Raw genomic sequence first — 27664 nt, 5'->3', positions numbered from 1 at the left:
CTCCTGCGTTGTCTTGGCTGTGTGCTTAGGATCATTGTCAGCATCATCCCCACAGCATGATGCTGCCAACACCATGCTTCACCGTAGGGATGGTGCCAGGTTTCCTCCAGATGTGACGCTTGGCATTCAGGCCAAAGAGTTCAATCTTGGTTTCATCAGACCAGAGAAACTTGTTTCTCATGGTCTGAGAGTCTTTAAGTGCCAAATTTAAGTGCCTTTTGGGACTCCAAGCGGGCTGTCGTGCCTTTTACTGTGGAGTGGCTTCCGTCTGGCCACTCTACCATAAAGACCTGATTGGTGGAGTGCTTTAGAGATGGTTGTCCTTCTGGAAGTTTCTCCCATCTCCACAGAGGAAATCTGGCGCTCTGTCAGAGTGACCATCGGGTTCTTGGTCATCTCCCTAACCAAGGTCCTTCTCCCCCGATTGCTCAGTTTGGCCGGGCAGCCAACTCTAGGAAGAGTCTTTGTTGTTTCTAAACTTCTTCCATTTAAGAATAATGGAGGCCAATAGTGTTCTTGGGGACCTTCAAATGCAGACATTTTCTGGTACCCTTCCCCAAATTGGTGCCTCGACACAATCCTGTCTCGGAGCTCTATGGACAATTCCTTCGACCTCATGGCTTGGATTTTGCTCTGACATGCACTGTCAACTGTGGGACCTTATATAGACATGTTCAATTTACCACAGGTGGACTTCAGTCAAGTTGTAGAAACATCTCAAGGATGATAAATGGAAACAGGATGCACCTGAGCTCAGTTTTCGAGTCTCATAGCAAAGGGTCTGAATACTTATGTAAATAAGATATTTCTGTTTATTATTTTTAATACTTTGGCTAAAATCTCAAAACTTTTCGCTTTGTCATTATGGGCTATTGTGTGTACAAATCTGAGGAATTATTTATTTATTTAATCCATTTTAGAATAAGGTTGTAAAATAAAAAAAGGAAAATGTCAAGGGGTCTGAATACTTTCGAAGGCACTTATATATATATATATATGTATATGTATATCTGTATATATATATATGTATATCTATATATATATATATATATATATATATATATATATATATATATATATATATAATGAATTAAAAACATATTGGACATGAAAGACTAAAAACACCAGGATATCCTCTCCAAGTGATTTTGGAAATCTTTTCCCAAGTTTTCCTATGCATAGTAGAGAAACACGTGATCGTATACAAATGTAAGCAAGGTTTGAAATGATTGTTTTAGTCTAATATTATATCTGTTTGGGCTTCTTGCGGTCATCATCTAGTTGATGATCCCTGGTCTATGCTTTAGCCAATGTGAAGGTACTGAAATAACAACTTACTCCTACTGTACTAAAAACTACTTTCCGGACTGAAATAGCTGTGCTGTAAAATTCCAGATCTTTCTTTTTAATATCATATTGGGAATGCTTAACGCTATATCAGTTGTGACTCTATGTATTTGTTAGTGGAACAAGAGGTGAATGGGATGACACCGGTGGTACAGAAAGAGATCCGTGAAGAGGAGATGGTCATCAGAGCGATGTTCATCAACCTCAACAAAACCAGAGAGGTGCGTGTGTATGCATCCGTGTGTGTGTGTACGCTGTATGGTTAGCTTGTGGTGTATGATTAGCTTGTGGTGTTTGTTTTCTCCTGACCTGCAGGTGGTGGTGCATCAGATAGATGACATCCTGAACTTGGCCGGGCAGATCCAGTACACCCTGGTGACGGAGGAGATACCTGAGTGGAAGCACAGACAGCAGATTGCGTGTATCGGTGGTCCACCTAATGCCTGTCTAGACCAGCTACAAACCTGGTCAGCCCAGCCTCCTGTCCACCTTAGCTCCTGCCCCTGCCACTACACATAACCTTAGACACTGTTCAGATACTTTCAACCATAACCCTGTGTGTGTGGGGGGTGGGGGGGGTGTGTGCAGGTTCACTGCGGTGGCAGAGGGCTTACAGCAGGTACGACAGCAGCTGAAGAAGCTTCAGGAGCTGGAACAGAAGTACACGTACGAGAACGACCCCATCACTCAGTGCAAAAGCACTCTGGAGGAACGCGCTCTCGTCCTGTTCAAGACCCTCATTGTCAAGTGAGACCCCGCTCTGTCACCTATATCTATGTTCTTGTAGCGATCACATACACATTAGGGTTTAACCAGTAGACCGGGACTTACCGACCAAGCTCCTTCCCGATTCCCAAGAAAAATATTGACGGGTCCCGTGAACCAATGCTAAACACATTTTATGCAGCACTAATGCAAAATATGCTTTGCGAATAGCTGCATGAATGAACCGGACAAATCAATATCTGGCTTCATTCGTAGTCTACATTAGACCAGTCTTCACATCGCTAGCAGCCGACCATATTTTGCCTACTCAATGTAAAGTCCCCAATAGAAAACATCCCTTCTATAAATTGCATTGCTGACTATCAATAGTAGGCTATACACGCAACCTCTCGACACAGTTACTGAAGGCTATCTCCATCTCACATTCACAAATCTACAAGCTATCTTTGTGGCACTGGCAGAGTCTCAAAATATAAACTGCAGCTACTCACTGTTATCAAAATGTCTGGTACATTGTGTCCACGAATGTGCTCGAGGAAATAGACATTTGCAACATTGATCCATGATGTTACAATAACAAAATGAGTACATGTGTGCTATCCTTGTTGCTGAATCGCCACTACTAGGCCTATTTGCATGTCTGTTTAGCGGAGAATCGGATATGTTGTTCCCTGTGATTAAAGTCACCACAATACCATGACCTTACGAAATCTCCTTGATAGCCAGGTGCAAGGGGATGGGAAAGGGCCAACCAGCTGGCTGACATGTAAAACCAATGACATTTTCACTAGGCTGTCGGCTAATAACCTCATCATTTTTTTGCTATGTCTCCTGGGCTTCATAACCACGTCTTTATAACAATTCAATAATGATGAGACTGGTGACATGAATGTGTTCAAAAATGTATCTAGAACGTGTTCGGTCTCAACACATGCAACCCCCATGATGCTCCGTGACACAACCCCAATACACCACATCTCCTCCTTTCCAACTTAAATTGTCCCCATTATGAACAACAGTCCTGAGAAGGTGACTGTGAGCCCCTAGGTGACGACTGCTGGGTCAGGGTGTCACCCAGTAACAGTTCTGGACCACTCACGACTGGTGGTTCTGTCGGTGTGGCTTTACTCAACAGTAACTGATATGTGTGCCTTTTCCAGATGACGTCCTCTGCAGTCTAGACAGTGTAGGACACAGGACCAGTCGGAGCAATGACTGTAGCAGGAACCCACTTTTGTCCGTCGAGGTAGTTCTTAGCTAAGACAGTCTCCAGGATTAAAAGCTCTGCCCTTTGCTCTCAGTTCATAACGTTTGAGATGACTGTACTGTTGACGTCGCACTGCCTCCTTTGAGTTCGGAGGTTTGAGTAGGTCGAAGCTTGTGCGTAACTCTCTCTTCTTGAGTAGCGATGCAGGCGAAGTTGAGGTACGTTGCGAACCTTCTGACACGAGGAGCATGTTTTTGCTTTCTCCTCAATGCTTCCATCCAATCCAGGCCACCAGAAGTAGCTTTGTGCAATTTCCTTCATGCGAGCCATTCCACAATGACCCGAGTGTAGCTGTTGCAACATTGGTATCCTCCAACACTGGTATCCTCCAACACTGGTATCCTCCTCCAATTATGCTCGTCAGCGAACAATGATCTGTAAGAAGGGTGAACTTCCTCCTGTACAGATACTGGTGAAACTGACGCACTCATGAGGGTTTCTCGTTCTATCTGTGCGTAGTTACTTTTTGCATTGTTCAATGTTCTCAATACGAAAGCGACCGGCTTCTCTTCACCTGAAGGCATGATATGGGACACAACTGCTCCCTCACCATATGGGTTTAGCATCACAAGCTGGTTGGATGGGCAATGACGGGTCGAAGTGTGTCAGTGCTTCAGATTTCAATAGTGTTTCCTTGGTTTTCATAAATGTTCCTCACATTGTTCTGTCCATTTCCATGTTTTGTCCTGACAAAACAACTGATGCAGCAGTTTCAGCTTCATTGCTTAGATTGGGATAAAGCGTCCGTAGAAATTCAGTAACCCCAGGAAAAAACATTGGCTCATGTTCTTAGGAACTGGGGTGTCCAAAATATCCTTGACCTTGGATGGATCCTTGTGAAGGCCTGTGGCGTCGATGACCTTTCCAACGCCTTCAACTGATGATTTGAATGCACATTTGACCGTACGAACTCACAGGCTGTAGTCCTTCAATCTCTGCAAGGTCGCATCCAAGTTCTGGAGGTAGTCCTCTTCGTCTTTCCCAGTAACGAGGATGTCTTCCAGGTAGTATTGTACTCCTGGCAATCCACTCAAGATCTGGTCCATCTCCCTCTGGAACAGTGCTGGCACACTTGAGATTCCAAACGGTAGATGACAGTACCTGAAGACCCCCTTATGTGTCACGACGATCAGCAGTTCCTTTTGACTTTTCACCCACGTGCATCTTGAAATCGACCTCTGCGAAGTCTACTTATGCTGAACTTTTGACTTCCAGCTAAACCCGCAAAAATGTTGTCAATGTGTGGTAGCGGATACTGCTCAGCAGACAACACAGGGTTAACTGTGACTTTGAAGTCTCCCATATATCCTGATTCCACCATTATTTTTAAAGGCATACCTCGGGATTGTGGCAATAAGGCCCTTTATCTACTTCCCCAGAGTCAGATTAACTTGTGGATACCATTTTTATGTCTCTATGTCCAGTATGAAGGAAGTTGGAGGTAGTTTCGCGAGCTAGTGCTAGTTAGCGTTAACGCAATGACTGGAAGTCTATGGTTATCTGCTATCATGCTCATTTATTCTAAAGTTTGTCTTCACAGTTTAATAAATGTCCTTTCCTTTACTCACTGTATATTCCTCCCTTTTATCATGTTGTTTTCCCACTCCAACGTCAGTCTCAAATCCTTTTCTGACATCCCATGACAATGCTATCTCGACTATGCACTTGCCCCTGTTAGCAATACACTGTGCAGCATGGGAAATAACATTTTTAAATAAGTAAAAAAACGACTTCTTCCAGACAGAATAGTTCCCATAGGTTCAGATTTACACGTCGCCAATCTTTTATGTATTGTGGGTTTCATAACCACGTCTTTATAACAATTCAGTAATTTTAAGACGGGAGACCGGAGTCAATTCAACCATTTATCTAGAACATGCTCAGTCTCAACACATACAATCCCCATAATGCTCTGCGGCACAACTACAATACACCTACATTTTAGGCCTAGATTTAAACTAGGTTAAATTAACAAATTGTGTTGTGTGGTGACTTTTTGACAGAACTTTGAGTTGATTCAATTGTGACTAATACAAAACAAGAAACCATGAAATTCCTCTCCAAATTTATAAATTAAAAAAATCACTGGTATTATATGATTTTAAATAGCTTTTCCGGTTTGAACGGGAATATTACCGGGATGGTTGCAATTTTCTCAGAAATATAAATGTGTCGATTTTCGGGAAAATATGAAACCCTAATACACATGTTTAGTAAGTTTCTTTGGACAAAAGCGTCTGCTAAGTGGCATTATTATCTATCATTATTATGTAGCAGAGTTGGTTCAGTGAACTACGCTCGCATGAAAGGTAACCATGCCTGAGATTTGGGGTGTGATCATTAGTCCAAACCGTTACAAACGGAAAACGTTTTGCTGTAAAAACTAGAGTTTCTGCTGGACAAATTCAGGTAGGTTCCTCCCTGTTTGGTTCCGTTTGCTTCTGTTTGGTTCCTAATACATCCCAGAAGACATGAGTTAGCTCCCAGAGTTAATGTCTAGACTAGGCTTTAGTGGAGTGCCATAGGAGTGTGACTATCAGATGATTGAGAGTATGTTTCTGTGGTGTCTGTCTTTCAGTTCTATCGTGGTGGAGAGACAGCCCTGTATGCCCACTCACCCCCAAAGACCTCTGGTGCTGAAGACTGGGGTGCAGTTCACTGTCAAAATCAGGTGGGGGCACCAGTGACACACACACTCCAAACTCAATGTGCAATACTGTATTGATTAGTTTGTAGAATCAGCTGGGTTATATGTTTTCAGGTATGCTGAATGTCCCCTTTAGGACCCACATAGTGGTACAGGAGTTCCCACAAGGTGGGCATGTTGCCTTTGGACTCCAGAGTGGACCAACTTAAACTTAATCATGTGTTTGACATCTTAAATGATCATGCCCCAGGTTACATGGAAAAACCACATTGATATGGTATATAACCAACACAGTCACAATACCAGAGCTAGTGTTATGTCTTGTAAAATCCCCAGAGTAAACAGTACTGTGAGGAGCATGTTTTTCTATACCAGGCATTTGTCTATGGAACAGCCTTCCCCTGGAGATCAAGCAAAGAAAAAGTAAAAATAGCTTTTAAAAAGCAGGCAAAGGTTTGTTCTTTTGGACAAGGTTGTCTACGTAAGGGAAACCACTCCACTGCCCCTTGGGCCCCCTACTGCTGGTCAAGCGTATTTATTTGAAGGATCAATACGATGTGCAATTAATAGATTGTTTTAATGTGAAATGAATATGGTTGATTTATTATTTGTTTAATTTTCGGGAGAAGTGCAGTGGAATAGTGGCAATTTTTAGGATGTCAATATAAATGAATGTATTTATGGTTATTTTGTCTTGTCTTTTAATCATTATATGTGTTATTGTTTTTACCATCGAGGGCCACTTTGGGAACAAGCATTTCTACTTTCAAGTGATATCCTCTGGGTCCACATTGTGCATTTAGTTGTATATGTCAAAATAAATTCAATCCAATTCAATAGCAGGGCTGGAGCAAAAGCCTGCAAACCTGAACAACCTTATTTTAACAATGTTATCCCCAGACTGCTGGTGAAGCTTCAGGAGTTCAACTACCAGTTCAAAGTCAAAGCTCTGTTTGACAAGTAAGTGAATGTGTGTGTGTTATAGAAGTGACCTGCCCTGAGAGTATACTTGATTCTGTAACCTTTTACCTCGAAGGCCCTGTATTAAGATGACACCGCACGTTCAGAATTAATTAATTATATTTTATCAATGACAAGAGTCAAAGCTTGAGTCATTGATGTGGGTTGTCTTTCTTTAGGGACGTGACTGAGAGGAATACAGTGAGAGGGTAGGAATCCATTTGCTCTTCATTTTACAACCTATACCTGAAAAAGCCTCGAAGTGATTACATTTCCTCTAAATTGATGTCATTGTCCAGGTTCCGGAAATTCAACATCTTTGGAACTAATTCTAAGGTTATGAACATGGAGGAGTCCAATGGAAGCTTGGCAGCAGAATTCAGACACCTGGTATGAATTGATACAACGTAGTTGTGTCATATCCTGTATTTAATAATTGTATTATTTGTCAGGGACCATGTACAACATGCCATTGCACCAGATTTAGCTAGATGGCTCGTTTTCATCTGTAGTCCCTGGGCAGAAAACAATCAACATCAATATGTAATTACAATGCTTCAATATAACACACTAATATATACAGTGTGTATATATAACAATCTAAATATGCAACAATAAACAATATAATTGTAATATTACATAACAGTTTAAATGTCCCTTGGTCCTACAGTAGCTGGCATCTTAAGAGTCAGAATGTCTTAATGTTCACATGACTGGTTTGCCTTTAGCCACATTTTCAGGTTTGCCTTGAAGCTTTCAAAGGTACTGCACTCGGTCACACTGGTTGGCAGGGTGCTCCATAATCCAGACGCTTTGACTGAAAAAAATTGTCTGGCCAAATTGTTAGTCTGTTACGAACTCTCCTAAGAGAGTGAGTTGTGGTAAGCGTTTCTTGCCTTGGGGTCAGGCGACTCGGTTTGGAGTCCCCTAATACTGTACCTACCACTGGTCACAGCGATATACACTGAGTGTACAAAACATTAAGAACACCTTTTTAATATTGAGATGCCTCCCCCCGCCCTTTTGCCCTCAGAACAGACTCAATTCGTCTGGGTATGGACTCTACAGGGTGTCGAAAGCATTCCACAGGGATGATGGCCCATGTTGACTCCAATGCTTCCCACAGTTGTGTCAAGTTGGCTGGATGTCCTTTGGGCGTTGGACCATTCTAGATACACACGAGAAAATGTTGAGCGTGAAAAATTCAGCAGCGTTGCAGTTCTTGACACAAACCGGTGCGCCTGGCACCTACTACCATATCCCGTTCAAAGGCACTTAACACTTTTGTCTTGCCCATTCACCTTCCATTTACCCTCTGAATGGCACATACACACAATCCATGGCTCAATTGTCTCAAGGCTTAAAAATACTTCTTTAACCTGTCTCCTCCTAATTCATCTACACTGATTTGAAGTGGATTTAACAAGTGACATCAATAAGGGATCATCGCTTTCACCTGTATTCACCAGGTCAGTCGATGTAATGGAAAGAACAGGTGTTCATAATGTTTTGTACACTCAGTGTACAGTATACTGTAAATGTCATACCGATATTTGTGTGCTGCAGGTGGCATCTCAACTCCAATTATTTTCTTCCCCAGCAACTAAAGGAGCAAAAGGTTACAGGCAACAGAACAAACGACGTAAGGAAATGTAACAATTATTTTCATTTGAATCATTATACGTGTGGTAATGCTGTATCTAAGCTAAGCTACAGTCTTAAATAGCTTATCATCGTTGTCAAAAGAAAACCTGTGTGTGTGTGTCCACTCAGGGTCCTCTCATAGTGACAGAGGAGCTCCACTCCATCAGCTTTGAGACACAACTCACTCAGCCAGGACTCCAGGTCAACCTGGAGGTGAGAACAACAGTCTAGTTTGTGGAGCATGGTATACAGTCATGGTAGCAATGTTTCTAAGTAGTACATACCAAGGTACCTTACTGTCTACTGATGTCCCTTTTCCCTTGTGTGTGTGTGTGTGTGTGTGTGTGTGTGTGTGTGTGTGTGTGTGTGTGTGTGTGTGTGTGTGTGTGTGTGTGTGTGTGTGTGTGTGTGTGTGTGTGTGTGTGTGTGTGTGTGTGTGTGTGTGCCCAGACGACGTCCCTGCCCATTGTGGTCATCTCCAACATTAGCCAGCTGCCCAGCGCCTGGGCCTCTGTCATGTGGTACAACATGCTGACCAGTGAGTCCAAGGTACCCAACCCCTCACCTCACAAAATATTTCCTTTCCTGCTTTCTTCCGTCATGTGATCCATGGGCTGCCAATTTCTGAAGAGCTGCTGGATGTGCAGGCGTTTGTTCCAACCCAGCTCAGCTGATCATCTCTGTCCCTCTCTTTCCTCCTTCAGAATCTGTCGTTCTTCCTGAGCCCTCCCCAGGCCACCTGGAGCCAGTTGTCGAAGGTGCTGAGTTGGCAGTTCTCCTCCATAACCAAGCGAGGCCTCAACGACGAGCAGCTGGGCATGCTGGGAGACAAGCTCCTGGGTGAGTCTGGGAGAGGGAGTTCGTATTGTGACTAGGAGTGGTTTTGTGCCACGACACAGCCACCGCAAAGCCGTCTGTGATATAAAGGAGCGCTAGTTGGTTAGGCATACAGTTGAAGTCGGAAGTTTACATACACTTAGGTTGGAGTCATTAAAACTCGTTTTTCAACCACTCCACAAATTTCTTGTTAACAAACTATAGTTTTGGCAAGTCGGGTAGGACATCTACTTAGTGCATGACACAAGTAATTTTTGCAACAATTGTTTACAGACAGATTATTTCACTTATAATTCACTGTATCACAATTCCAGTGGGTCAGAAGTTTACATACACTAAGTTGATTGTGCCTTTAAACAGCTTGGAAAATTCCAGAAAATGATGTCAGGGCTTTAGAAGCTTCTGATAGGCTAATTGACATCATTTGAGTCAATTGTAGGTGTACCTGTGGATGTATTTCAAGGCCTACCTTCCAACTCAGTGCCTCTTTGCATGACATCATGGGAAAATCAAAAGAAATCAGCTAAGACCTCAGAAAGAAATTGTAGGCCTCCACAAGTCTGGTTCATCCTTGGGAGCAATTTCCAAACGCCTGAAGGTACCACGTTCATCTGTACAAACAATAGTACGCAAGTATAAACACCATGGGACCACGCAGCCGTCATACCGCTCAGGAAGGAGACACGTTCTGTCTCCTAGAGATGAACGTACTTTGGTGCGAAAAGTGCGAATCAATCCCAGAACAACAGCCAAGGACCTTGTGAAGATGCTGGAGGAAACCGGTACAAAAGTATCTATATCCGAATCCTATATCGACATAACCTGAAGGGCCGCTCAGCAAGGAAGAAGCCACTGCTCCAAAACCTCCATTAAAAAGCCAGACTACGGTTTGCAACTGCACATGGGGACAAAGATCATACTTTTTGGAGAAATGTCCTCTGGTCTGATGAAACAAAAATAGAACTGTTTGGCCATAATGACTATCGTTATGTCAGGAGGAAAAAGGGGGAGGCTTGCAAACCTAAGAACACCATCCCAACCGTGAAGCACGGGGGTGGCAGGATCATGTTGTGAGGGTGCTTTGCTGCAGGAGGGCCTGGTGCACTTCACAAAATAGATGGCATCATGAGAGAGGAAAATTATGTGGATATATTGAAGCAACATCTCAAGACATCAGTCAGGAAGTTAAAGCTTGGTCGCAAATGGGTCTTCCAAATGTAGAATGACCCCAAGCATACTTCCAAAGTTGTGGCAAAATGGCTTAAGGACAACAAAGTCAAGGTATTGGCGTGGCCATCACAAAGCCCTGACCTCAATCCCATAGAAAATTTGTGGGCGGAACTGAAAAAGCGTGTGTGAGCAACGAGGCTTACAAACCTGACTCAGTTACACCAGCTCTGTCAGGAGGAATGGGCCAAAATTCACCCAACTTATTGTGGGAAGCTTGTGGAAGGCTACCCGAAATGTTTGACCCAAGTTAAACAATTTAAAGGCAATACTACCAAATACTAATTTAGTGTATGTAAACTTCTGCCCCACTGGGAATGTGACTAAAGAAATAAAAGCTGAAATAAATCGTTATCTCTGCTATTATTCTGACCTTTCACATTCTTAAAATAAAGTGGTGATCCTAACTGACCTAAGACAGGGAATTTTTACTAGGATTGACTGTCAGGAATTGTGAAAAACTGAGTTTTAAATGTATTTGGCTGAGGTGTATGTAAACTTCTGACTTCAATTGTAGGTGAGTGTGCCAATAGTTTTTATTGACACTTATGTCTGGCAAGTGAGTTTAGGTGGCCAATTGATTTAGCTATGTCATCTTAGATAATGGCTAACAATGCAATTGTTGCTTAAGATCTATTCACCATATAAAAAAGTAACATCAACATTCCTCACTTCCCTCCTCAACTCATCTCTGACCACTGGCTGCGTCCCCTCTGACTTCAAAATGACACGATTCGTTCCCCTCAAGAAACCAACACTCGACCCCCCCCCCCCCCCCGACGTAAAAAAAACTATAGACCTGTATCCCTTCTTTCTTTTCTTTCCCAAACACTTTAGTGTGCTGTCTCTGATCAACTCTCTCAGATCAATCTTCTTTACCCTAACCAGTCAGGTTTCAAGACGGGTCACTCAACCGAGACAGCTCTTCTCTTTGTCACGGAGGCTCTCCGCACTGGCAAAGCTGACTCGTTCTCATCCTCCTAGATCTATCCGCTGTCCCATGAACCATCCGATCCTCCTCTCCACCCTTTCAGGGCTGGGCGTCTCAGGCTCTGCACACTATTGGATTGCATCCTACCTGTCAGGCAGCTCCTACCAGGTGACATGGAGAGGATCTGTGTCTGCACCACGTACTCTCACTACTGGTGTCCCCCAGGGGTCGGTTCTAGGCCCTCTCCTCTTCTCCTATACACCAAGTCACTCAGCTCCGTCATATCATTGCTATGCGGATGACACTCCACTACTTTTCTCCCCCCCTTCTGACACCCAGGTGGCGACACGCATCTCTGCGTGCCTGACAGATCTCAGCTTGGATGTTGGCCCACCACCTCAATCGCAACCTAATCCAGGCAATTGTCATCTCCTGCCATCAAACCCCTGCAACTTATCCAGAACGCTGCAGCCCGCCTGGTTTTCAACCTTCCCAAGTTCTCCAATGTCACCCCGCTCCTTCGCACACTCCGATGCCTTCCAGTCGACACTGGTATCCACTACAAGACCATGGTGCTTGCCTATGGCGCAGCAAAAGGAACTGCCCTCCTTACTTTCAGGCTATTCTCAAACCCTTCACCCCAACACGAGCACTCCGTTCTGCCACCTCTGGTCTCTTGGCCCTCCTGCTCAGCCCAGTCCAAGCTCCGGCCCCTGTGACCCACCGAGCTAACTTAAGATGAATGCGCTAACTGTAAGTCGCTCTGGATAAGAGCGTCTGCTAAATGACAAAAAATGTCAAGTGTTATGACATGTGTCCATGTAATGCTCATAAGTGTAAGCTAAGGTCATTCCATTAAAGTGAACCAATAATACTAGGACGCTCCTGTGACAGGTCGAGAGGCTGTAGGAAATCCTAATCGGCTCATCCCCTGGACCAAATTCTGCAAGGTGAGCATCACACCTTAAGTTTGGCGTTTTTGCCAACCCCTGTGTGTTTTACTATGAGCTGTGTAGTAAGTGCGTCTTTGCCTGAGCAGAATGTGAATGAGAGGAGCTTTCCCTTCTGGCTGTGGATCGATGGAATCCTGGACCTGATCAAGAGACACCTCCTGTGTTTGTGGAATGACGGGTAAGAGCTTTGATTTTCACATCGTCTGAATACGTCTAGAGTACCTCAGCAACACACCGCTCAAACTCGCATTTCTTCAGTATGCCTTTCTGAAGCCTAGGTCTACATTGCGTTTTGTGAAAAGTGACTTTATTGTGCAATAATCCATTGAATCTCTGGGATGTAGGTGTATCATGGGCTTTGTCAGTAAGGAGAGAGAGAAGGCCCTGCTGAAGGACAAGGAGCCTGGGACTTTCCTGCTGCGTTTCAGCGAGAGCAGCCGGGAGGGAGCCGTCACCTTTACCTGGGTGGAGCACTCCAATGACGGTGTGTGTTTGTAGCTATTCTGTAACATTTATTTAACCTATATTTAAGTAGGCAAGTCAGTTAAGAACGAAATCTTATTTACAATGATGGCCTATACATACATACCCATGCACAGACAGACAAAACATGTGTTTGCTCTTTCTTTTACACGTTATGAATGTGTGTCCGTCTATCTCTCCTTGTAGATGGGTTTCCGTTTGTATTATTTGACCAGGTAATCTGACTGCGAACACATTGGCTTATCACATTCTGTGTGTTCATTTATGTATAACTATGAACATGCAGATGTCCATTTCCACACGGTGGAGCCCTACACTAAGAAGGAGCTGGCCGCCGTCTCCTTCCCTGACATCCTCCACAACTACAAGGTGATGGCTGCCAAGAACATCCCTGAGAACCCTCTGGTCTACCTCTACCCCAGGATCCCCAAAGACAGCGCCTTAGCACGCTACTACAGCCGCCCCACAGAAGGTAACTAACACTCGACCGCAGCCCAAACGTATATATTTTGAGGAAAGATTGAGTAGTTAAAAAGGTCAAAATGGTGTTGTGGACTTCCAATTCCAGTCAAAGCTATTTATACACAATATTCACTGCATACTGAGGCATACTTTTTCATATTTTGTTGTGCCACAATTTTTCCCATTTGAAATACTGGCCACTGGTAATGTCTTGGTTCTGATTTATGATCCCTAAACGTGTATAACCTTCGACCTTCCCAGCCGCTGAGCCAATGGAGTTGGAGAGTGAGTCTGATGCTGGCTACGTTAAGAGGGAGCTTATCTCTATGTCTGAATTGTAAGTGTGATTGTTGTTATGAAACACCTTCTAGTGTTTTCATATAGGCTTTCATTGGTTTTAGATCACACACACATACCCACCTAGCCCAAAGTACAATGAAAGGTCAAATGAAGGTGTAAATAAATAATGATAACACCAAGGTACAGTAAATGCCAAATTACCTCTAGATTTGAGTTTTATTGATTTGAGTTATTCACGTCTAAAGTTGATATTTTCTGCTGGTTGGGTTTCTCCTCAGCCACTCCAGACTACAGGACACCATGATGCCCATGAGTCCTGAAGCTGACCACGATTATTAACCCTGCTGAGATTGATACTGTGGTAGGTTTCAGCCAGACAGCACCAGCCGCACACATATTAGAGACGCTGGGAAGATCTCAATTGCATACTCTCTCCTCAAAACCCATTGGATGAGAAAGCCAGAGGTCCCAACTCCCTGACCTTCTCCTCCAATGGGTTTTGAGAAGGAGACAATGAGAAAGAGTATGCAATTGTTGTGGTAGGTTTCAATAAGGGCAACACCAGCCGGCTATGGTAGGTTTCAACCAGACAGCAGAGCCGCACACTGAGTGTGGTAGGCTAGAGCCAGACAGAACACATGTCTAATCATCCTAAAACAGCTGGACTAGCATCATAGCTATAGCATGTATTTCCAAACCTTTCATGCAAGGGTAGGGATAATCCATGCATTTTTACAATGTGACAGTACACACTCAATGCAATCACAAAAGTGCAGCATTCCACTATTGAGATGCAGCCCATTACTGTCCTTGATTCTGGTATTTCTCATGTCCCTCTCCCTACAGATGTGCAAAGCTTTCCCAAACTAACCTGCCCTCTTCAGGCAGCGCCCCTTGGAAAACGTGTTACCCCCCTGCACCGAACTGATCTGAAGACATCCCAGAAAAAGGATGTTGATTAAGTTGAGATTTGTTGGGTTTCCTTTGTAAATACAACTAAAACTGTATACATATGTAGTGTCATTTTAATGTACATGCATGAGATTTTGGGGCTTCAACTCCAGCTGTTTGTATTAAGGAATGTCATTCTGTGTGACAGGATAATATTTTGTGAATGCATATGTAGTGTGTAATAACTTAAGGTGAAATGGTTAAGCTGTTATACAGTGAGCTTCAAAAGTATTGGGACATTTGACACATTTTTGTTGTTTTGGCTCTGTACTCCAGCACCATGGGTTTGAAATGATACCATGAGATTAAAGTTCAGTCTGTCAGCTTTAATTTGAGGGTATTTTCATACATATCGAGGGAACCGTTTAGAAATTACAGCTCTTTTTGCACATAGTCCCTTCATTTTAGGGGACCAAAAGTTAATGTGACAAATTCCCTTACGTGAATTTAAGTAGTCAAGTTTAGAATTTGGTCCCATAATCCTAGCACGCAATGATTCCAAGCTTGTGACTCTTCACACTTGTATGCGTTTGCTGTTTGTTTTGGTTGTTTGATTATTTTGTGCCCAATAGAAATGAATGGTAAATGTTTGGACTTCACTGTTTAATTTAAGGACAAAGAAGAGGGCTCACACATGCCTGAATAGCTTTGATTTATTTAACCTTGTTTATTAAAATAAATATATCATATGTGTGTATATATTCCACTGCCAGGAGCAATCGCACATTTGCACATCAAGTATGCCCTAAAATATGAACAGAAAAGGACATTCGTGTTTAGCAATACATTCAGAACTGTCTTTAGTTGGAACTTTAGACTGGTCTGCAACTACTGGTGACACCTGACTTGAACCATCTGTCCATATGATCTACAGGGGTTCAAACTCCGGTCTCCTGCAAGCCTCAATATTGTGTTCGCCCTCTGAGCTAAAGCCTAGGCAGCTGACAAGTTATCAGGTCACAGGCAAGGTTACCTTTCACTGAATCACCAATCCATTACAACAGGCATAGTATAACAATAGCAAAACCAATGTCTGATTTTGAGACCTTCTCCTGTATGTCACGGATACGACAGTGTTATGGTGATTGGTTGGAGGGTTCAAGTCTTGTGTTTCCCAGACTACTGGGAGTGGTGAATGAGGTTGAATTTCTGTGGCAACATGTTCTGTTATCGTTCTCATTCTTTGGCTTTCATTTGAACATTTTCCTATACACAATGTCACCGTCTCAGACAGATCTGGGGAGTTGCTGAAAACCGGTCACGTTGCCTTACAGAGACCAACAAGTAGTGGTAGAGATGTAATGTACATAGAGGACAGGGTTTTCCAATCCACTTGATACTCCATCTGTGTATTCATTATCTATCTGGAATAGAACGTTGCGTAAGGTTATTCTCCATTGTGTCAATGAAGCTGTTCTTTATGCTACATAGGTCTTATGGGGAAAAATACTACCACTGTTGTTCATTTATAATTTGATCTATTGTACAGTATTGCTTCATGCGGTCTTAACATTCACGTTAACAATTTAAAAGATAAACACGGGTTGTAAATTGATTGCAAGTGGTTACGTTTTTGGTATCGCTCATGTCATACTGTGCGTCATTCAACTGGATGGATTTGACATTCATATTGGACCTCATGAGTGGCTATGCACAAAACTGACACACTAAATCAACCAACTGTTTTTGCACCTGTCAATAATACAGGATACAATGCTACTGTGCATATTCAAGTAGCAAAGCATAACATACAAATACAATAAGTAATTCAGGACTTTCCATTCATCTTAGACTCTTTGGAAATTAAATGGAATATGACTATGCTATAATTCTAATCCTGAATTAAGCCTTGTTTATATTGTGTGATAGGGTCCTTTACACACCAGCTGATTTTAACTACTACTGTGGGAAAATTGATTCCTGGCCACAGGCACACGCTTCTTCATAAAATATGACATCTAAGAGGATTTTTTTTGACAATATTCATGTCAACTGCCATATGTTTATGTATTTAACACGTTAGCCCACTCTTTTACACAAACATGTCCAATTGGTTTCCTCCTTTCAGAAAAGTGCTTCCGATGAAGAGTGGGTAGATGGTTTACTTGTAGGCTTTAGTCCTGTTGTATTGGTTTGATAGAAAATATTCTGTATGACATCAGACAAGTGATGGCAGACTAGTGTTTTATCATGGGGACACAGGTACTCCCCTGTTCTGTCGGCAGTTCCTGATTTACCTACCTCCTCTCTATAAACAGACAACCGCCTGTGTTGTGCGCATTACATACAGTATTTAGCTATAGGGAAGTACAATTCCACTGTTATAAATGAGAAAATACAGAAAAAGAACAGACAACAAAAAATATATACAAATAAAAGAGGGTCTTGAGTTCATCCCAAACAAAGTCAAGTACAGAAAAATGATATTGAAATGAAAGCTGAAGGGCATATAGTTCCTATGCAGTAGGGTTGATAAAAGTCAAGACAAGTTTGACCCGGACTAGTGGAAGCATAGGATGTCTGGTAACATCTGGCATCCTTTACATGTGACTAAGAAGGCTACAGGACCATATAGTGCCTCTACCCTAGTGGTGGCCCATCGTGTCCTACCGTTTATTTTAACTGTCCAACCAGGCATTAAAAGAAGCACTGTAGCTGGAATGGTACAGAGTGACATTAGTGCCAACATAAATGTCATTTCAGATTCAACATCATATCACTCCATAGAGAGTGCCTGATTTGGCCAAAGATTACTGGACATTGTGGCCGTCCAGGAAGAAGACCAAACTGCATGATGATCTATTACATTAAATTACAGTAAGTATTGGTCCTTGATATCATGAAATTAATTAACTTTCAACAGTAGATAAATATACAATTTACATGTAGGAGAATATGTATAATAATATCACTTTATATTGTACACCATTGTCACAAAGATTCAATCAGATTGTGCACTTCGATTTGGGACCCTAACACACCACACATACTTGGTGATGGAAGAGAGACGAAAGATACAGCAAAAGTAAGCAACACGGTCGCAAAAGGAGCAAAGCGCACGACGAAGGTAAAGCAAAAAAAGCTTACGGTAAAACAAGGGAGTATAAAAAAATATATTAAAAAAACACACGTTCAATCAAACACACAGTTCAGAAATACGACGTCATACAAAGTCGACAAAAGTCACTCCAAAAAGCGCATCCCACCACAAAAACAGCAGTCTAGTATAGTAGAGATGATATAAAAGCAGCGTGGTGCCACCTGCTGGCTGGCGAGGCTACACTACAGCAGCCCGTCTAGGTTGTTCTCCGTCGTCTCCTTGACCTTCTTCTTGGGGACCTCTTGTGGGTTGTACTTGTTTTGATAGTCCTGGAGGATGGTGACCACGTCGTGATGGCCAAAGTGCAAGGCCTCCTCCATTGGAGTGTTGTCCCACCTATAGGGAAGATAACGAGCGTGACTGACTGGGGTTAGACTGGCCTACAAAGGCATAGTTCTGGGAGCTAACACTAGTTGTTGTGAAAATGACAGGGTACAAACAAAAGTGTTATTTTGGAGTGGGAGTACACTTGTATTGTAGACTGTACATTGCAGACGCTTACTATCACTCAAGTATATGATACTGTCTCTCGTCCACCCACAAAAAAAACACACCTAAACACACACACAAGAAAGGCAGACAGACAAGTTTCTGTGGGCTTACCTATCCTTGGGAACAGGGTTCACCTTGCACGCCTCTAAGAGGAAGCGCACCACCTCTGCATGTCCTGAAAGTAGAGCAGATGGCGGAGTTACGTAAGAAACAAAAAACACACACACACGCACTCTCTCACACACACTGCAGCAAAGACGTCACACACTACGCAGTGCAGCTGCCGAGGGACAGCAAATGAACCCCTACGAAACAGAGGGGGCTGAGTCTGCCAATCCTTCCCAGAGGACCCTGACATACACACACACACACACACACACACACACACACACACACACACACACACACACACACACACACACACACACACACACACACACACACACACACACACACACACACACACACACACACACACACACACACACAATTTGTCCCCGTGTGTGACAGGAAAGGGAGGCTGTGAGACGCACCTTCTGCTGCTGCAACATGTAGAGCCGTCCTGGAGTCATAGTCCCTCTGCTCCATGTCCATGGAGGAGAGGGCAAACCTACCGACAGAAAGGTCAGCAGTGTCACAGAGATCGAAGATAACGGGCAGAGAAAGAAGACAGAAGTAATTCAGAGATACAAAAGAAGACAGATCATTATGAACAAAGGTATAATTACTCAAGTATTCTGAATTTAACATGATTTTTTTTTTTTTTTAAACAGTCCTTCTCAATCCGTGTTTGTCAGTGTGTGTGTCATCTGTGTGTAAGAGAGCTGCGTACTGTACCTCCTTAGTGCCGAGACGTCTCCGGTGTAGGCGGCAAACAGGAGATTGATGACAGACTTGACCTGGAGAGAAGGAGGAAGGCAGTTTGTGGAAACAGGCAAACACACACACACACACGCATGGGGTGGGGGATATGTGCCCTACCACAGCCCTTCACCAGCTAAAAGAGAAGCGGAATCTGCCAAACATCAATCAGGACTTCTGGATCCCAATCAACTCCTTACAAAAAAAAAACATGGCAATGGCAGTATTATTAATTATGTAGAATGTAATGCAATGTAAGACTTGCCAGAAGTACTTTTTACCCCCTTATGCCAAAGCACCTCTCATTGTGACTGACTGAATAGCATCTATTCATTCTTTTGAGAAACGGCAGCATGAAAATAGGCTACATCCTATATCATAAGCCTTAAGACATTGAAAACAGATCATATGACCTGTTAACTTTAGTGTTGTCAAAACATGACTCACGGCTCCTTATCTTATTAACTGGGTGGCAGAATAGAGAACCTTGGCTAATAAAGCTGTCAATATTTAATATTGTCCCAAAATATATATATATATTTTTAAATTCTACTAACTATTTGTGTGCAGTGAGACCACTGTGAGCAGTTAGTAAGACCAATAGGTATGTTTGTGAGTAGTGAGTGTATTAGGAGTGATTTAGGAGTTAAGAGCGAGTTCTCTAGCCCCAGGCAAACCGTGAGTCCTGGCTCGAGCTGTAGGCAACAGGGGATATTGACAGATTTATTAGCCAAGGTTCTCTATTCTGCCACCCAGTCAATTAGATACTTCTTAAGGAGCCTTGAGTCATGTTTGAGGAGCTACCAGTATTGACTACAGACCAGATACTATGGTTGGATTCTGGCAGTGTTTTCTAAAGAGTTGAGTGGAGAAATAAAAAAGGTAGAGATTCACATATTGGGAGTAACACTATGGCACTAGCATAGAAATAGAATACAATTCGAGCTTATTCTCTTGTGGTCCATTTACTAATTTGAAGCTTTAGCAGACTATGTGTGGCTTTTCTGCTGCATTGCAGGTTATGGGTCTGTGGTAGCTTTCTCTAATCTAATCTGATAATCAACCACTAGAGGGTGCTGAAACATTACTGAAGGCATAGTGACATTGCCTTCAGTAAATGGTCTCATGCTTTTCCCATTTGGGTGGCGGTGGTATTGTGGGTAGAGCTTCAAAGCGTCAAAGTCTAATCATGTGAACTACTGTTTGGATCGGAATTAGATGCTTTAGATACTCAACTGTACTGGAGTGAATTAAAAGACTGAATAAAATAAAAAACACAGTGCTGGGGTATCAAAAGCATAAAACCCTTGATTCACAACAAACCAGTAAACCAATCAATTAATGCATTACTCAGTTAATGACAATATGGAGTTATTACCAATTTAGATGTTTTTTTTTGCTTGGGGAGGAACAGTTGTGCAGTATTTCTGTAACATCTCAGAATCATTTTGATGATGCTGCAGAATTCAGAGACAACTGGCCAAAACAGAACATATAGGAGCTCCACATCACAGTAGAACACCAATCAGAACAGAATAAAGCAGTGCAAAACTCAGCATAGCTGTAAGTAGCATAGCTGGCAGAACTGAACAGAGTAGAATAGAGTAGAGCAAAGGTATTTAGCAGATCAGTGTCACAACTCAGTAGCAGAAAATAACTAGTTAGACAGCAGAGCGCAAAGCAGAGTCATTCCATATCATCTCAGATGGTTCTGAAATCATTTTTTGTAGTTAGAAGCAGATAAAATGTGCATTTCTGCAACATTATTTTCTTAAAATGGAATTTGATCTCTGAGAAACTAAGCTAATTGATTGCAACCAATTTGGCCCTTTTAAATGTATAGGATTCATATAATATTCAATATATATATTAACCAACATCCAATTTGGACTCAACTTCTTCCTACTATTGAGAAAGACATGAGGAAACCAATACAATGGTTAAAAGCCACCCACGGACGCCCCACACCAATCCCACCCCAACAACCAGTATACAGTATCAGTTCTCTGTCTGACAAGTAGTATGGAGCTGTGGCTTGAAGTATTGCTTCTTCATCTTATGTGATGTATTCCTGTGAATCTAATAACCCCCCCCCCTGTTCAAAGAAACTAGCCATTGAAGTCACTTGCATTATTTACCACAAAAAGATGGCATCCTTTTCCAACCCACAGTCATCAACAAACATGGGCTATGTAGGCTAGTTTTGATATAAACCCAAATGTATACACACCCAATGTGTGGCAGAGAATCTCTGAACCACGCTGTTCATATGGGGCCAGGGAGGCGTTTTGGACCGAGATTCTTTTGACTATTAAGAGGCTAGACACGGACAAGTCACTTAGACACGCCCAGTCTGAGCATTGTGCCAATGGGGGATATGTAACACCATTGGCATTTGACCAAAATTGCCACTGCCATAGAATTACACAATTTACTTATATTTCTATGGCAGTGACTACATCTCCCCCACACAGGTATTATAATGTGTGTTTGAATCCAATCTAGCCTATATCAGCCCAGCCCTGCACAGACACAGGTCACTGTAGGTGAGAACACACTGCAACACACAACCAGCGAGCACAGCATGTCAAGGGTAGTCCAGCACATTCCCATAAAAAAATGTCTAGACTGTATACAAAAGTGTATACAATTCAACCTATTAAAACAGAACTGGCTCAAAAGAAGCAAATTTGGACTTATTACTAAATAACTTAACTACTTTGGTAGTTATTACCCCCCTTATCACCCTGAAGCCGAAACAGTGACTTTTCAGTCACGTTTGTTATAAGTGTGATGGATGTTCCTTGACAGGCTGAAAAAGAATGGCTACAACAGAAATACAATACAATAACCATACTATAGACAGACATAGTACAGCAAGGAACACAGTTGCCAGCAAAGAGAGCACACTTGACTTAACTCACCAAGTAAAAACTGGTTCAGAACAATGACCGGAGCGCGAGCATACAGACCAAGCTCACACAGATCAAGCACAATGCATTCTGGGGTCTCTTCTGATTGGTTCCATCAACTCTGAAAGGGTGCACTGCACTGCATACCACACAAGACCCCTCCCCAAATCAACCACCCCCTCACCTTTCGTTTACCTGCTCAGGTTGAACTGTCACCAGAAGAGTCAAAGCTAGCCACAGAAACTGCACTTTCAAAGTATTTATCACACAGACATGATCAGGTACAGTATTTACTTGGGAATTATATGGTAAAATGGTAATTACATAAGAATAACCAACTAGTTAACATTAAATGACTGATTGTTACAGATTGTTTAAGATTCATTAAAACCTCTAGGCACCGTTTAGTACAAACCAGATACAAAATTACCAATTGTGTTGAAAGTAAGTATCAAAAACTACCCATTGATACCACAATTTCCTAGTAAGCGAATACCAGTTGAATACCAGTGGAAACAATATAACAAAGTGCTATCACAAAATCTGTTAACTAATAAAACAAAAGGGCTAAACCACTTAGTTTCAGTTGTGGTAATTTGACAAACAGGTATTTGTTGGTTATAGTACTTTATTGGTTTATAACATGGCAGCAAGGCAACATGATTTCAACAAGTACTTCACCTGTCATTGCAACACACTTCTAGCATTACAACTACTGAAGCTCTTTGCTTGTATTTGCAATACTGGCCTCTTGTAGAACTACAAAGTTCTACAAGACAAATACCTAGTGTTTTCATCCAAACCAAGAGTCAGTGTCTTTACTATGAGGAGAAAGCAACACCCTTTTATGCCCAAGACACCAAAACCAGTTTGAGTTAGAGTAATAAATCAACATTCCAGGTAGATCCGGTTAAGATCTGAGGAGCTCACGAGAAGTTCATGTTAAATGCACTGATACACATTCTCAATAAGTTAACAGTGCAGGCTGCTGGTGTGTATAGTGTATTAGACTTGGAGGGCTACAGCTGTTTTCTCCAAGGCACAGATATGGAATGAAACAGAAAAATAAACATGCAAGGAGGACTAAAATGAACTTTAAAATATCAATGTGGGATTCAAACACATTTATTAAATCATACAAAAATATGCCATTTGAAAGAAATAGTAAAATAATGACATTGTGGGAAACATTAAACATGTTGCTGTGAAATCATAAAAATCATAAATTGTAATGAAAATACTGGTATGGCATTCAAAAAAACCCTTGTGTAAAATTTGATTGGGGTTATTAGACACATTTTGCAGTAGAGTAGAAAGGTTCAGTAAGCCCCATAACTTCTTCCTGTAGCCTCTAACGTCAACCTAACTCCTAAGTCTTGCAAGCTTTCAGCCCCTGCATTCTCCATATTATGTCAACATGGGCAAGACACTAGAAAACCCACTCAAACGTGTTTCAGAAAATACGAGTAGCAGAAAAAAAGATACAATTTCAGTACAAATAAATAGGATTGATTTAACAGAACTGATTATTTGGTAAATTAGCATTAGCAAGCAAGTTAACGTTAGCTGCTAGGCTAGCTACAGCTAGCTTCACTCCACAGTGACAGAGACTTGTAATGCTTTGCACCACACACTGACTGACATCTCAAAGGCCTACACTTAAAAAAAAAACATCCTTAGTGAAATAGTAGTCCTAGTTCCAAATCACAATTTTAAATGAAGTCCAAGCATACAGACATGACAAAACAACAAAAATATATTTGAAGTAAGTCTGATACTAAAAGAAGCTAAAAACTAACTAAAAGTATATGGGATAGGGTGGGGTCAAGTCAGTAATTCCAATTAAATTAATAAATTCTAATTCAATAATTGAAAAACAGGGCATCTACGTTCAATAACTTGTCAACAAACTGAAAGGGAGAAGCCATGTATCTTTCAAAATTCTTTCCATTTATGAATTTTACATTTAAAGCACTTCCTGAATTGACTTCAATTCAAATTGACCCCAACCTTGACCAGTATGGGACCCATAGACTTATATGGACCCACGAGAAGAGCACATTCATGACGAAGCCATGCGTAACATACAGTGTATACCAATTCAACAGCTCAGTTTCAAGCATGATTGGATAAAAACATTGAAAGAAAAACAGCCCCAGCAGCAGGACACCCATGGCCTTGGTTGACGTACATGTGCAAATGTGGCCAACGTTTGTGAAATAAGTTGATTCCCTTGCCGTTCTGCGCTGCTGTTGAGCTTCATCAAGCTTACTGCAAGATAACAATCATCCCAAAACACACGTCAGGCAAATACAGTCTTTGGGAAAACTGTAGATACTGTACAGTGCATATGGAAATAAACATGATGCATTCTTAAGCTACAGTATAGATAAGAGGACTGGTTTCCTCTTCCTCTTTAAGGGTAGCTAAGCGTAATTCACAGTAATAATACAGATTAAATATAATTGGTAATAATGTGTGATCACACTTTCAATGGTATACTGACTTGTACAATACATATACGTATGACCTATATAACCATGATATGCCATCTGACATATACATACTGCAACTGCCTATGGAATAGATCCAGCAGGATTCCACTAGGTTATGTCATGAAAACTAAAGGTTTGTGCAGTGTCTTGTCTGTCTGAGCCAGGGTCAATGTCCCCTCAGCATGCGTCACAGCTTAGATCGACACGGTACACACACCACTCAAATACAAAAAGGTGCACACAAAAGGGGGTGGAATGAATCACCTTTCACGACCTTGATGAAAAGCTTCGGTCCACTCAACAGCAGTTGAGAAATCGGCTCATGTGAGATGCGTTGCGGGTATGTGAAAGGTAAAGCACTGGTATGCAAGTTTGAATGGTCCGACTGATATCGTCTCCGTGTCACGCCTGATAAGTGCCTTATCGTTATAATCTCAGTTTGCTCTTCTAAAAGCATACTACAAGCTCTATGCAGACGAAAATATCGGAGTGTTGCAATGTCGTTTTTTCATCACAAAAGGGGCGGACTGTTTTACTACCTGAAAATTGAGACATGCAGTATCATTACTTCTGCAGCCGTGGGGGCAGTATTATTGCTTGGTTCCTTGATCTGATATATATATAGGCAATTCATCAAAGTAGACTATTTTGCATTGATAACCAAATATGATCTCAGCAACTGAATCCACTCAAAACATTATTTTGTTTAGAAATAGTAACTAGTGATTCCAGGCTACTGTGAAATGGTAGAACCTGCTGTAGCCAACTTGCTAGCCATGTGATTTTTTCTGTTCTATTTTTAACTGATATGGGAATGAATACACAAGCAGTATATCAAACTGGGATCATGTTTTAGGTTACACCAGCAAGTAGAAGAACATTTGCCAGGGCATATTTCTAAATGATAAATCTGATTATTTCACATGGAGATGTGGGGAGCTAAAAAGACTAGCTAGCTTGCTATGTTTTTAGCCAGGTTAAAGCCAGCTAGCTACTATAAGCAAAGGAAGGCTACTGTTCCTTGTTTTCAAAAAATGAAGACCAAAAGAAAATTTAAAAAAAACGGGAGGGACCGGCAAGGATATCCTGTTACCAAAAGGTGTCCTCTACTTCAAAAATCCCACTTCACCCACACACATAGATCAACAGAGTTAAGCTTGTAGTAACCTCAAGAGCCTGTCAACGCATATAAATACAATGAGATACATTATATTTATATGTGTCAAAGCACAACACTCCACATCTTCCCTTGGCTTTTGGTTTGAGAAAACCTCCCTCGCTTTGGTTAACAAACACATTACAATGGGCCTAATACCCACACTGGCATGTTCGACAGATACAGGACTTCAAACCTGTCAGTAGATATTGAAGCACACATGAAATGATGGATCAAGTCTACTTGCAAAGCCTCAATCTGAGCCAGGCAATCCCTTCAGGCCCCTAAAGTCTGACATTCTAGACAGGCAGCTGGAAGGGCTTCCCTCAGCTCTGCAGGGACCCCAAAAACACAAGGGATGCATTTCAAACTCATAAAAGACACACCCTCTTCCACTTACCCTCGCCTTATTCCTTTGGGGGAATCCCCACAGCCATATTTGTCGTTGGTCCAAATGATTAGCCAAGCAAGGGAAGTTTGCAACGTAAGCCCCTCAGCCCTCGTTTTTCATAGAGTTTGCGAGTGTACAATTATGTTCGCGTCGGGGCCTGAAACACCCCATAATTCAATTCGCAATGATTGTACATCCGCTAAGAAAAGTCAGCCAAAACTTAAAACCTCAACGTCAATATGGAGTCAACATACAAGTGTAAGTAAAAACGAAGGTAAAGAAGTTACAAATTGTGCTACACAAACACGTCTCGTAAAAGTAATGATGTTTTTGTTTGGTTAGCTTTTGGAAATTGTAGAAATAAAACATTCCCCTTCTTCAGAAGTTCCAGCTAGACAGGTTAGTTAGCTAATTCATTTTCTAGCTATGATACAGTAGGCATATATTAATAATTATGTAGTTAATATAAGTAGACATGCACTCATAATTGACTGGAGCGCATATAAAGCACGCACAAGCTACCGGTGAATGAAAACACAATCGTTGCGGGATGAACGAGTGACGAATTTCCGGGCAAGGGCGGTCCATTTATAAATCATTCCTTCCTAACTCGCCCTGCAAGTGTCAACTTGTCAGACATCATGATATATCATCAGAAGTGTCCACTTCATTTGAGGGCTGAGGGTGTGTCTGTTAAGCGTTTGGATTGCAGCCACAGAGACACAGAAAAAAAAGAAAAGGTACAGTAACCCAGGTAGGATCAATTATCATTCATCACCAGTACATAATGTGACATTACATTATGTAAAAAAAAAAAAAAAAAAAAAATTCTAGAAATAAATAATCCTCTTGATAATTTATATAAATATATGAAGTCATATATGGGTGTAGAAAGGGGACAGGAGAAGGTGGGAGGAAGGGAAAAGAGAGTGGGTCCTAGTTGCGCTCCCCGACACTCTCCATCCTATAGACTACAGTGGTGGAGCTGTCCTCGTGGCAATCAGTGGGCACCACCTTTTTCCACAGAGAGTCTTTGAGAGCTAGCTCTTGCTGAAGGCTCTCGTAATCCATTGGTCCGAAGGTAAACTGCTGTTTCAAGCAACATGGGATAACAGATTAGTCGGGTCTGCCTGCACATGCCACGAGTGCGGCTGCTCTAGGGATGTGTGTGTGTGACTGTCTATGCGTGGTTGGTAATGTGTTAAGTTTTGTAACTATGTAATGGAGAATGTGTCGGCCTTTCTTTATTGTGTCTATGACTGTTTGGCGTGTGTGTGTCTGGTTTTCTCTGACAGAGATGCCACCTGCTTCTCAACATACTGATTAAAACACTATTAGACCAAAAGGAAAGGATCATTCAAAATCAATCCTAACCTATCATTAATATTTTTTAACCAAGCATGCCAAAGTTGACTGACCTTGAGATTAAACCAAATTAAATGACAATCCCCTCCAAAAGGGCAAACCAGATAAACAAGTAAATTCCCCAAAATATATCTAAAATGATCAAACATCCACAAAC

At 41.9% G+C, this 27664-nt stretch overlaps 2 protein-coding genes across 5 annotated transcripts in view; one reads left to right on the top strand and one right to left on the bottom strand.

The window, feature by feature from the left end:
- Positions 1-15423, top strand: part of LOC120058211 (signal transducer and activator of transcription 1-alpha/beta-like) — a 31775-nt gene extending 16352 nt beyond the window's left edge. The window contains exons 7-24 of the mRNA XM_039006701.1: positions 1465-1568; positions 1663-1814; positions 1936-2094; positions 5919-6011; positions 6888-6947; positions 7127-7156; positions 7247-7337; positions 8548-8589; positions 8721-8804; positions 9042-9140; positions 9296-9431; positions 12481-12536; positions 12626-12717; positions 12884-13023; positions 13309-13494; positions 13746-13821; positions 14063-14145; positions 14631-15423. Coding sequence (XP_038862629.1) covers positions 1465-1568; positions 1663-1814; positions 1936-2094; positions 5919-6011; positions 6888-6947; positions 7127-7156; positions 7247-7337; positions 8548-8589; positions 8721-8804; positions 9042-9140; positions 9296-9431; positions 12481-12536; positions 12626-12717; positions 12884-13023; positions 13309-13494; positions 13746-13821; positions 14063-14123 — 1661 coding nt within the window. The 3' untranslated portion in view covers positions 14124-14145; positions 14631-15423. The remainder of the gene's footprint in view (positions 1-1464; positions 1569-1662; positions 1815-1935; positions 2095-5918; positions 6012-6887; positions 6948-7126; positions 7157-7246; positions 7338-8547; positions 8590-8720; positions 8805-9041; positions 9141-9295; positions 9432-12480; positions 12537-12625; positions 12718-12883; positions 13024-13308; positions 13495-13745; positions 13822-14062; positions 14146-14630) is intronic.
- The window catches only part of LOC120058214 (glutaminase kidney isoform, mitochondrial-like), a 61148-nt gene continuing 48857 nt past the window's right edge, over positions 15374-27664 (bottom strand). For 2 of the 4 annotated variants that reach the window (XM_039006702.1, XM_039006703.1), the window contains exons 15-18: positions 19165-19226; positions 18861-18937; positions 18439-18502; positions 15374-18171 (exon numbers count right to left, since the gene is read on the bottom strand). In XM_039006702.1, coding sequence (XP_038862630.1) covers positions 18018-18171; positions 18439-18502; positions 18861-18937; positions 19165-19226 — 357 coding nt within the window. In that variant the 3' untranslated portion in view covers positions 15374-18017. Of the gene's footprint in view, positions 18172-18438; positions 18503-18860; positions 18938-19164; positions 19227-23191; positions 27232-27664 lie in introns of those variants that run through there. The other 2 variants (XM_039006704.1, XM_039006705.1) reach the window with 2 other exon arrangements.

The sequence above is a fragment of the Salvelinus namaycush genome, chromosome 13, assembly GCF_016432855.1.
Source record: "Salvelinus namaycush isolate Seneca chromosome 13, SaNama_1.0, whole genome shotgun sequence".
In the NCBI taxonomy this organism is placed as follows: Eukaryota; Metazoa; Chordata; class Actinopteri; order Salmoniformes; family Salmonidae; genus Salvelinus; species Salvelinus namaycush.
This window is presented reverse-complemented; position numbering and strand designations above follow the sequence as displayed.